At 42.3% G+C, this 12613-nt stretch overlaps 1 protein-coding gene across 1 annotated transcript in view; it reads left to right on the top strand.

The window, feature by feature from the left end:
- The window catches only part of csmd2 (CUB and Sushi multiple domains 2), a gene marked incomplete at both ends in the record, with an annotated part of 366782 nt that overhangs the window by 189480 nt on the left and 164689 nt on the right, over positions 1–12613 (top strand). Inside the window, 4 exons of the mRNA XM_084080385.1 lie at positions 4320–4502; positions 6256–6446; positions 7363–7498; positions 11447–11641. Coding sequence (XP_083936511.1) covers positions 4320–4502; positions 6256–6446; positions 7363–7498; positions 11447–11641 — 705 coding nt within the window. The remainder of the gene's footprint in view (positions 1–4319; positions 4503–6255; positions 6447–7362; positions 7499–11446; positions 11642–12613) is intronic.

Genomic DNA, 12613 nt, shown 5'->3' with positions numbered 1-12613 from the left:
ATTGCCTACGCCGTGTTTCTGAAGAGACTAAAACATTGGCATGGTTTATTTCCCTTCCAATTCCGTCTCTCTCTCTCCTTCTCCTCTCTCTCTCTCTCTCTCTCACACACACACACATACTTGCACTCCCGAATTCTCCTCAAAGTGCGGCCTTCCAGACTCCCCTGTAAAGGTGACTTCTTCTAAGATCAATGAGTCGTCCGGCAATTTGAGCGTTTCAAAGCAGCGGGACTGCCATGCGTTTAGACGGTGCAGGCTAGCTCTAAACGTGTGTTCTAAATGATGATCGTCATTACGGGGTTGAGTATGGATTTATGCCCAGCATCACCCCCTGTGAGATTTAAAATGGTATTAAGAGCTCTGCCATCGTTTCCTGGATGAATGAGCTTGCCTCTTCCCCGCTCGCACGTTTTTCTCCTTCGGAGTCTTGTCTGGATGCCTTCCACAGGACGCCATATACCGTTCCACATCTGAAATGTGCAACCTAGAGAGGGAGAGAGGTGCATAAATCCAGGGATAATTAAATGGGTGTGTGTGGAGTTAAGGGAGGATAGGTTTGGAAGAGCGTGTGTGTGTGTGTGTGTGTGTGTGTGTGTGTGTGTGTGTGTGTGTGTGTGTGTGTGTGTGTGTGCGTGTGCGTGCGCGCGCGCACATACACACGTGCAGGCCTGAAAGTGCTCAGGTCAGCTCCCTCTGCAAGTGTGAATGTTTGTCACACAGTGATGGGATGGATGCATTGCAGGGAAAAGAGAAATAGAGAGAGAAGGGGGGAAGGGTAACAAACATTAGGAGGACAAAGAGAGAGACCACTTTGTTTTACGGCGAAGAGCAAAAATTGCCAATGAGCTGTGAGATTGCATTTCTGCTATTTAAAAAAAAATTGTATTTGTTTTTTAATTTTGTTTAAATATGTTTTTGGTATTTTCTCGCCATGTCCAAAATAGGGATGCCAGGGTTAAAGTGGTTAAATATTACTTAATAGCACAGCATACTGTATCATTCAAAAATAAAATCCAGGACAAGTAAGAAAATCACACTGTCGTACAATAAAAGCAGTTGGCCCGCCTGCTTCTGGCCCGAGATGAACCCACACTCTCAGAACCATTCATCACTTGCCCTTAATAGTGATATTTATTCCAGCTATAGTATCTAGTTTAAACACTTTTGCATAAGTTTTCTGTGTGTGTACACACACACACACACACACACACACACACACACACACACACACACACACACACACACACACACACACACACACACACACACACACCTCTCTCACACACCAATTTAACTCATGTAACCTCATTTGTATTTCCGTGCACATAATTCATGTTTTGTTTAGGTCTGGGTTTTTCATCAAAAGGAAAAAGAAAATCTGCACAACAGCTTGCTACTCCAACAATTTTACTGTGCATGCACAGTAAAATTGTTGGAGCAGCAAGCTGTTGTGCTGATTTTTTTCCCTGTGATTTTGTGATTTATTTTGTCCTGCAACACCGAGAGAGAAACACATTGATGTGCATAACATTCACTCGTCAACTAGGTCTGGGACAACTGCTTTCATTTAATATTTAGAGAGAGAGAGAGAGGCAAAATAGATAAACAAATGGATGTGATGTGTATCAGAAGGACAGGGACAGGGTATTTGTCTGATGGTGTACAGTCCGACTCAGAAGGTTATATACGGTGCTTGTTGGGCTGACTGTATGATCCATCTGAGGGCTACCACTCCACTTCTGGTCCTCTCCCAACTTCTCTGCAGGCCTTCCGCTCTCCCCCACTTAACCAGTTGAGCCCTTGTATTTCAAAGCTTAGAGATTTTTGGCGAAGATATTTAGTGTGGTGAAAACCGGAGGGGATCTAGTACTGTATGTAGAGAGCCATTCGGAATCCAGTCAACTAAGTATTGGTTTAAAAAAGAAAAAAGGTCTATGCTACTGCAAGTGCCTTGGCTCATTTGTTGTTTCCACATACTAAATAATTGACTAGATAGCAGGGGTTACCTTAACACATGTGCACACATACACTTTGCATGCATGACTGCATATACACACACACACACACACACACACACACACACACACACACACACACACACACACACACACACACACACACACACACACACACACACACACACACACACACACACACACACAGAAGCATGTGCAGGCATTTGTGTATATACAGTTCACTGCCACACACACACTCATACTGTGTTATATATACAAAATATATAGGTCTATTTTTTGTGGCGTCAGCAGGTCGGGTCAGCAGAAAGGCAGGCCTATCCAGTGACTTTACATCACATAGCTTAGACAGCTATACAGTTTAAGCTACTGTCAGTGGACCAACAATCCAGCGGGAGACATACTCTATGGTTCTGACCTTGATCGTGGCAACATGGAAACGATGCTGAAAAACATACAGTATCACTTATCACCAATCATCCAGTAGGACATGGCCAAGAGCTATTGCCTGCAGCTAGTATTGGCCCTCCTAAGGACAAGGCATTGTGTCTATTCAGTGGCTGTTCATTAAATACAATAGTAATGTAATGGGCTGTGCACAGAAAGTGTTTTTTTGAATATCAATAATCTGAATACCAAAGAAGACAGCGTGCTTATTGTTGTTAGGTTAGATCATCATGTCAATTGTTTTATTAGTACTAATATAGCGTAAACAAAATTAATAGCTAACGGATAGCATAACAGAAACCCATGAATTCCAGAAACCGAATCCTTGCAATTGCTCTTGCAGTGGATCTCAATGAAGATCCCTCTCTCAGAAGGAGTTGGTGCACTCTCCTCTCCTCTGCAGGGGCGCCGGTTTTAGCAAACACTTAAACCAAGCAATTGCGTGGAGCCCCGAGGCATATAGGAAAAATATATATGTATATGTTTTTAATACATATTTATACTTCGGGTGCAGACTGGGGAGTACACTGTTGTGTGCGATAATCAGAATGTTAAATAAATATATTAGCCATAACATTGGCTCAGAGTTGAGCTTTGCTTGGAGCCCCGTATTTGCTAAATCCGCCCTGCTCCTCTGCCGTGTGTGTTGATCTTTTTAATCTTTTTACCTACATTTTCATTGATTGGTCGAAAAATAACATTGATGAGTGGCACTCCTCTCAAAAAGGTGAAATACTTTATATGACAGTGCTAAAAAGAAGAGAATGACCCCTAAAGCACTTTGGATAAAAAGTGCTATATAAATGCACCATTTAAAGTCGGTACCATAGAAATGCACTGGCATACACTTTCTGTGAACACAGCCACCTAACTGTGCTTTGTTGGCACAAAATCCATGTCATGTTAATTCAGACTCATTAATTTGCTCATCTATGATGCAGTGGTCGAGACACTCGACTCGCGGCGGCCTACATACTCCTGCTAGTCTAGACGAGTGCTGTGTTCCTCATGGACACCATCTAGAATTCTTACCTAAATATGTCATTGAACAGAGTATGATAAAGAGACAATATCGCTAAGAAGATTGGTTTTCTTCTGCGTCTTATTTTATCCATGCCCCACCAGGAATGGTCTACTGGGAGACGGAACAGGATCAAGTGCACAAACCTATATTGTCTAGAGCAGTGGTTCTCAAACTTTTTAGCTCAAGACTCAAGAGAGACCGGGACCCAAACTAGTGAAAATAGCAGATCTACAAGATCTACTATTTCCACTACTTCTTAAACATTTCTTTTACATTTATTTATGGAATTATTTGATTTTTTAATTTTATTTATGAACTACTTTTGAAAAATGTTTGAATTGTTTTTAATTGATGAAAAGGATATTTACCCACGACCCATAAATATTGGTCCACAAGCCAAACATGGGTCCCAATCCACTGTTTGGGAAACAGTGGTCTAGAGCCTGACCGATATATTGGCCAGACCGATACACAGTATGTCTTTTTTCTTCTTCTTTTTGGATGACTGGTGTCGGCAATTATGCAGCGGATGTGTTCCTATTTTTAACCACTTTCAACATGCCGCTCCTATTTTCGGCATGCCATTATAGGCAAATCTTTTCACAAGTTTGTGATCTGCTATTTTTGGAAAAAAATGCAAACAGAGCTTAATTGTTTAAAAACAATAAAAGTTCAGTTCATGCGTTTATTCTTTATCTATCAAAAAGTCATTTGTATTGAAAAAGTCAAACAAAACATTGTTATTCGGTGGTTTGAGGACTCTAAAAAAAATAAATAGGGATGGGCTTCGGACCCAAAAATCTGGCATCGGTCGTGCTCTAATATTGACTTGTTTTGTGTGTGTTCTTTTGTGTGTGTTATTTTCATTCATATAGAAATCGATCAGGGCAGCTGTGGAGACCCTGGGATCCCAGCCTATGGCAAGCGAGAGGGGGCAGGCTTCCGCCACGGGGACAGACTGTACTTTGAGTGTCTGCCTGCGTTTGAGCTGGTGGGCAAGAAGAACATCACCTGTCAGAAGAACAACCAGTGGTCGGCCAAGAAGCCCAGCTGTGTCTGTAAGTGAAACACACTCATTCTTTATATGAGTCACACTTAGTCTGAATATAGTCTTTATACAGTACATAGTCTTTGTGCGGGTGTGTGCATGTGCACGTGTGCGCGTGTGTGTGTGTGTGTGTGTGTGTGTGTGTGTGTGTGTGTGTGTGTGTGTGTGTGTGTGTGTGTGTGCGTGCGTGCGTGCGTGCGTGCGTGCGTGCGTGCGTGCGTGCGTGCGTGCGTGCGTGCGTGCGTGCGTGCGTGCGTGCGTGCGTGCGTGCGTGCGTGCGTGCGTGTGCATGCTCGCTTGCTTGCTCTTTGAATGTTTGCGTGTTGTCCCTGTGTACGAGTACAGTGCTTTACCTTTATGTGTGTGTGTTGGGTTCACATCAATATGCCCCTTTTTGCTTGCGCACAGGGAGAGCTGCATAATAAATGTTCAGATTATCCCCACACTTTGCCTAGCAGAGGGCTGTGGATTTTGGAACAATAGGAGGGTTTATTGGCTAATTAACGCCATGAAAGACAAATAGAGAGGAGAAGAGAGAACAAGAGCACGAAGAGAAAGAGAGCGGAGTGCATAATGCCTGCATTTATTTTATTATTAAGATAATAATTAAAAAATATTTAAAATAAAACGCCACAGTGTTCAGATAACATCACAGAGCTGAATGACCGTGGAGATGATGTGTATTTAGTTAACCTCCAACAAACTGTCTGCGTCCCTGCAGGCATGTACTGTACTCGCCAAGGAGAGTTTCACAATGAAAAGCTACTGTAGATGATATGTGTATGACTGGCAATTGCCTGAGCTTATATATTTATTTGCAAATGTATTTACCTTTTCGTCGTTGTTGGGTGGAAACCTTGTATGTCTAAAAGGTTACTTTTCAAGAAATCTGAATCAGCATTCCAATGGATTCGATGTAGTTATTATTTTGTCTTAAGATCTTTTTTCATCGGTTAAATATTTTAACCCACAAGACAGACTCAACCCAGCATCCCTATTTTGGACATGTCATTATACAGTAGATGATCTCATCACATGAGCTTGTAGATCGGCTATTCGGCAATACGACAAAATATAAAATGTGGCATTCATTTATGAAAACCTAGAAAGAGAAGGGAAATGCGTGGGTTCCTGCCAGACACCGACGTTTGTTGTTTGATTGATTTTCATGCTCTGTTGACTCAACCAGTGAGAACAACAAAGTGGATTTTAATGAGTTTTTCATGTTAAATACATGTTTAACACACAAGGCGTAAAGCTGTGTTACATGTACAGTATGTTTCAGGAACCTACAGTATAGTATGAGCAAAACATTGGGATAGGAAATGCAGGGTAATCACATCACAACATTTTTCTGTTGGTTTTACTTGACTGTAACTGGTGACTGTCTTATATTGGATTTCATTTCCCATAATTTCCTACAGCATAGGAGCTACCATTGCAACACAACAGGACATATTTTTATGTTCTGATTTGTTGTTACTGGTGTTTAAAATGATGTTCGGTGGAATAGGACTCTCTGGCAGATGGACCGTGAAGTGGATTTCAGATTCAATAGAAGTGTACTGTATCGAAATCACATCGCATCGTAGTCAGCGAAAGTAAATGGGATTTGCCATTGTTCTTCTGTGCCTTCCGAACGAGGCTTATTTCCAGCTGCTTTGATTGTATTTTCTCATGTTACGTCTCTCTCTCTCTCTCTCTCTCTCTCTCTCTCTCTCTCTCTCTCTCTCTCTCTCTCTCTCTCCCCCTCCCTCCCACAGTCTCCTGTTTCTTCAACTTCACCACTCCATCAGGAGTGCTCCTGTCACCCAACTACCCCCAGGAGTATGGCAACAACATGCATTGTGTGTGGCTGATCATCGCCAAGCCCGAGAGCCGCATCAACCTGGCCTTCAACGACCTGAGCATGGAGAAGCAGTTTGACTTCCTCTCCATCAAGGATGGAGGAAAGGTATAACCTCGCCCCTGCTTTACCCGGCAAAACCTCGATCAAAATGATCAGAGTTAAATGAACACGCAAGATTTTGCGGTGCAGGCAGTTCCTCTGAGTCACTTTGAACGACGTGTACTTGGCCTGCCTGCCCGCCTGCCTGCCTGTCTGATTGTCAGTCTTTCTGTCCGGCTGTCAATATGAATTTGAACTTTGTGTAACTGTGTTACTTGCCAACTGGTTTCTCTGTCTTTCTGTCTGACTGTCTGTCCTTCTTTGTGCCAGGGCAGATACAAAAAAAAAACAACAGTTTAATAGGGTTATGTACAATATCATAGCACCTACTGCTTATGTGATAGTTTATTTGAGAAAACAAACTGTACTTCCAAAATGTTGATGCTGATGCAGGACCGAAAAATAAACCAGAACCAGAGAAATGAAGCCTGCACACTGTAATGAAGGTTCTAAAGCAACTATCCTCATCTTAACCCACATTAACCTTGGCGTCCCTTTTAAAACCTGATCTACAAGCTCACAATGTGCCATATAGCTTAAAGGAGTAGTTCATGTTCAATGACTTATTTTCTAGCAATTACACACCCCATGAAGCCTTGATTTTTCTTCTTTTTTGTCGCATTCATAAGCCAATAATTTGATGACCGGCGGACTCAAAGTGTCTCCGACTGAGTCTCCTATTGACCGATGACCTGGTCATCAAATTATTGTCTTAGGAATGTGACAAAAACAAAAAAATCTCCACGAATTCAAGGCTTCATGTGGTGAGTGAGTAATTGATAGAAAATAAGTACTTTTTTGGGTGAACTACTCCTTTAAAGCGGTTAAAGTTCTCCCACAGTATCTGTATGTATGTAACTACAGTAGCTAATGTCTCTGTGCGTGTCATCCTGTGTTCTTCATTCTGTTTCTTCTCTCTCAGGCTGAGTCTCCGATCCTGGGCACCTTCTCCGGCGATGTTCTTCCTCCGTCTATAACGACCAGTGCCCATGTTGCCCGGCTGGAGTTCCTGACGGACCACACCTACACAGACCGAGGCTTCAACATCACCTTTACAAGTGAGTATCAAACACCATCGGGTTCCCATGCACAAGTTTATTGTGACAGCCCGCCCTGACTCTGTGCCTTTTTGTGTTCTTCCTGGATTGTGTTTCTTTCATTCTGCAAGTGTGTGTGTGCGTGCGCGTGCGTCTATCTGCAGTGCATGTGTAGAAGTTTGCGAAAGTGTGTATTTATATAAGTAATAATAATGTAGAATCCACCATATCTGTCTGTCTGTTTCCCCCCAGACATTCACACTCACGCGTGTGTGTGTGCGCGCGCACACACACATAGAAATGACAAAACCCCAGCTTCCAATTGTCTAAACGCAGACTTGATGTCTAAATAAGAGCACAAACAAAGACGCAGCATATTCAACCTAGCAGAGACATTGTTGCACTGCTCATTATTTTCTATTTCGGGGGTCGCTGCTGACTTCTGAGGAAAAGCCACTTGTGTTTTGGTTTTGTTTTGTTTTTCGTTGGGGCTTTTTGTATTGAGAAATGCTGCATGTAGGGCTGTGTACTGGTAAGCCCATTTCATGGGTATCCTACGAGGGTTCCGCATGCAGGATTACCGCTTTCGGTTCGTGCGCAGTGTTGTGCAGTGAGACTGAACGTCGTTTATTTAGGTCTTGTCTATAAAGTTATGAGGTTGTTGTTGTAGATTATAGGATTATATGCACGTTTATACTGTATAATTTGAATTAATATATTGCTCTGAAATGACTTCTGATGTGAGTAATACATTGTGATTTTCAGAATTATAATGTAATGTAATGTAATGTGTTCTGCTTGCTTTCATTTGGACCTGATGTAGAGTAGTTTCTCACAAAAAAAAAGAAAAGAAAACAGCTCTATTCACTTACATTTCTATTTATATTTTTGGATTGTTTGCAAATATGCTAATCTTAATCTGCCTACGCTATTGTAGTGAAAGTGCCGCACCTACCCAGAACCCACCAGGGACCTGGCACGGGCTCATTTGCAACCATGTAGTGGAGAAGCAATGTGGAGAGCACATGGCGGCTAATGCATTAATTAGCCAATTTGATTAATAAATAAATAATGAACGTGAGACGGATGTCCAGAGTGGTCTAATTGAAGTCGACGGCTGGCCCCCAAGAACAGAGTCTTCTTCCTGCACAGACCTGTGTCTGTTTTGTGGAGGTGGAGGGGTTGGCGGCGGGGGGGGTGGTGGTATTGGGCGGACACCTTCCATCATTCATGTTAATTAAGAACATGGCAAACTGTATTGAGGGGATTGTTGGCAGTTTAATACAGAAGATGATGGTGATGGATGAGTTGGGGTTCACACTTAACCACTGGGTCGAGTGGATGCAGGGGAGAGAGTGAAAGGGGGGGGGGGGGGGGGGGGGGTTCAACAACTATTGAATGTATATGTATGTACTGCCTGAGAGAGAGAGAGTGAGACAGATACAGAATCAATTCGGTAGAAAGCGATATAGAGTGAAAGAAACCTGTATGTCATATAAAACAACTGTATGAAAGTGGACATCATGTTAAGTATTCAAAGGTCAAAGTTGATCCGGATGCGATGCAAGAGTACGTGCGAACCAGCCAACACCAACTCTGGAAGTCTTGGATCGCTGCCCTCCACTCCCTCCTATCCAGCATCAGGATCTTGAGCTCTGCAGTGTTGCTAGCTCCGCTGTCACACTGTAGTGCAGTGGTTCTCAACCCTTTTCATATCAAGGTCCATTATTAATTTGACATTTAAGCCACGGAACCACCATTTGATTTAGACTCTCAGACCCAAAACTTAAACTTACAATATTTTGTTGTCGTTTAAGACAATAACAATAACTCTTGAGAGCGTAAAATGAAACCAAATTTGGTTTCATTTTATACTCTCAAGAGTTAAAGATCTATAAGAGTCCATGTGGTTACCAACTCTCCATCATTTAGCTGGGAACACCCTCGAGGACCACTGGTGGTCTCCGGACCACTGGTTGAGAACCACCGCTGTAGCGTGTCTACGTAGGTGGTGGTGCCTCTTTCCTCTCCTAGCTGCACCCTGGGTTGGCTCTCACAGTGTCAGTTTACTCGCCACCAGTTGCGGATGCGATGACACAGTGCCCAGCCAGCCTCATCCTTCTCTCTCTCACCTTGTCTGTGACCCGCGGTAGACCTCTGTAGAGGTCCATGTTTCTGATGTGGTCTGCCCCATGTGAAGTCAAGTGCCATCCATAGCATTCTCGTGTAGACGCCACCCAGGGCCTTTCTACTGCTGTGAGCGTCCATGTTTCATGATGATGTTACTGTAGCCATTAACCCCTACAATCCAGGAACGCATCTGTGTCATTTTAGATTTTAGCTATAGCCATTATTTTATACTTTGGCTATTCATATTTTTTGGAAATTTGGGAAAAATCATGAAAAAGTGTGCAAATCTTTGAATATATATATTTTTAAAGCAAACATTTGTAACTCAAATCTTTGCTTCTGGGGTTCCCTGGAACTAAATATTTTGAGACAGGGGTCCGCGACCAAATAATACATATAACTTTGGGGGTCCTGTGACATGAAACAGTTTGAGAAGCACTGATATTATAGCAACATACGGTTTTCAGAAAACTGTTAGGATTTAGAAGACATTATGCGTTCCCTGATTGAATGGGTGAACAGCCGCCTATTTGAGGTCATCTCCCATCTGAGATTTCCACGCTTTCCTCATCCCGCATTCCAGGCAAGTGCCCTCCAGACCTTCATATCCTCTTCTGTCGAGGCTGTCCAAGGCACCGAGATATTTGAAGCTGGCCGTAAAATGAAAGCTGCTCCAGTGTACTTAAGTACATCTCCTCACAGCCCTTACAGTTGATTGTTCCTCAGAAGTTTCTTTCAGGTGGCTGACAGGCAGAGTTTTAACCTACTATATACTTAGTTGGAGTCCCCCAGGGGTCTATACTAACCCCCCTCTTTTTTTCCCTCTCAGACAAAATAATATTGGCTACAAATTGCCAATCTAGATCTCTTATTTTCATTTTCACCAAATGTGCCCCAGAACAGGGACGATGGGGTTCATGTGGTTAAAAATGCTTTTTTGTATATTTTTGCAGTGCCCGTGTCATCCCAGCTGTGTCATCTGATGTATATGTTCTGCATAATATCTTTTCCCACCTCTATAACTCACACAACGTGCTAAATCAATATGGCTCACTAACTGAAACAAATATGTTTATTGGCGGAAAAGCTAAACACTGGCAGAGGAGAAAAAAATGTGTTTTGTCAAGAAACTTGGGTAATTATTTTCCGAATCCCCATGGAAATTTGCATACTTGCGGAGAGAATATGAATTGGAGATTACCTTTAGTAGAAGTAAATTGCAGGAAATGTGCTTTTATTCCCTCTCCTGTGTGTTTCCTGAAAATGTTTATGGGGTGATATCATCTGTGTTCTTCCCTTGGGGTCTTTTGTCTTGTTTTCATGGCATGGCTCTGCAGGAGGTTAGCTCTCTATGCTGCGTTCACACAGGCAGGTACAAAGATACAGGCTACCCATTTTTTTTCAATGGAAGCCAGCGACATGAAGATACAAAGATACATCCGACGTTTGTAGCTGCTACAAAAGCTACAAAAAAGTTGAGCTGGTGATCAACTTCAGCTACAAAGCTACAAAGCTAGAAATATGCTGTGTAGCTTTATATCTTTGTGTCCTTTGTATTTGCCAGTGTGAACTCAGGATAACAGTGGTTCCCAAACTTTTTAGCTTGAGACACAGAAGAGAAATGTAATGTCTCCCCGGGACAAGGTTCTTTTTTCTTTTTCTTACATTTTTAGCCTATGGAATTTCTTGTGTGTGACTTTTGTATTTGTGATTTCATTTTTTTGTGATTTTTTGTTTGAAAATATTTTGAAATAAGAAATTGTAGGAAACAAGAGAGAAACCAAATGATATTTATATGTACCCACCCACTCTTACACGTTATGCTCTTTTTCCCCACAGCGTTCCGCCACAATGAGTGTCCAGACCCCGGTGTGCCGGTGAACGGGAAGCGCTTCGGGGAGAGCCTTCAGCTGGGCAGCTCCATCTCATTCCTGTGTGAGGAAGGCTTTGTGAAGACGCACGGCTCTCAGACCATCTCGTGCATCCTTAAAGACGGCAACGTGGTGTGGGACAACGCTGTGCCACGCTGTGAAGGTACGAGTATTGTCCTCTCTCACTTAAATTGGCAACTTGGTAGAGTAGCTGCTGTTAGAACAGAACAGCATAGCCAAATCGCTCACGAATAGAACAGGTCTGCCGAAAAAATGTCAAAACAAACCTTTTTGTCCCTCTTGGTAATTCTAAATTGCAATTAGCATCAAAACACTTATGAAACTGCAGTGAAAATTAAACATCAAAAGAACAACCGCAATCAAAAGTTGAAAGTCTTTTACAGCATGTAATATGCCGTAGCAGCAGTCACAGGCTGTTGGCCTTCATCAGCGTATTGAAGGCCAACAGGCCAAAGCACGTTCGCTGCCCTGTGACTGCTGCTGCCGCGGCATATTAAATGCTTTAAAAGACTTCACACTTGTTGTTCTTTTGATGTTTAGTATTGCTTGGAATCTGCAAGATCAAAGACATTCAGTTTTTAGTTGAGCGCGCCAAGCCTTTTCAAGTGACCAGTGAACATTAAACAGAATTAATTATGTTCCACATTGTAGTGATGATACTGATGATAGCTGTCACCACTTAAAGCTGCAAAACACAATTTTATTTCCTACTCGTAGTAGGTGTCCTACTGGACACCAGGGCCTAAATACTGTACATTTCTCTGTGGAAGAGTAAGGAGACCACTTCTAGCCACTGGTTAAAATAACATTTCATCATTAAATAAAATTCCGGATTGCTCCTTTAACACATGGATCATAATGCCTGTGATGAAACATAGAATGCAGCAAATGGCTAACGTTGATGTCTTAAGTAGCGTAGTCTCTCCAAATGGAGGTCAGGAGAAACTCTCATTTGAAACAGTGGATAATAATAATAGTAATGAATTTTATTTATAAAACACTTTACAATCTTGCAAAGTACTATGGGTTTAAATGGTGTGAGTGAGTGGTGACAGTTTGAGTATGTCAGTGTTTTTCCGGCCGGTGCGAAACAAAATTAAATTGGAAAATGTTT

The sequence above is a fragment of the Gymnoscopelus microlampas genome (assembly GCF_963454915.1).
Source record: "Gymnoscopelus microlampas genome assembly, chromosome: 15".
In the NCBI taxonomy this organism is placed as follows: Eukaryota; Metazoa; Chordata; class Actinopteri; order Myctophiformes; family Myctophidae; genus Gymnoscopelus; species Gymnoscopelus microlampas.
This window is presented reverse-complemented; position numbering and strand designations above follow the sequence as displayed.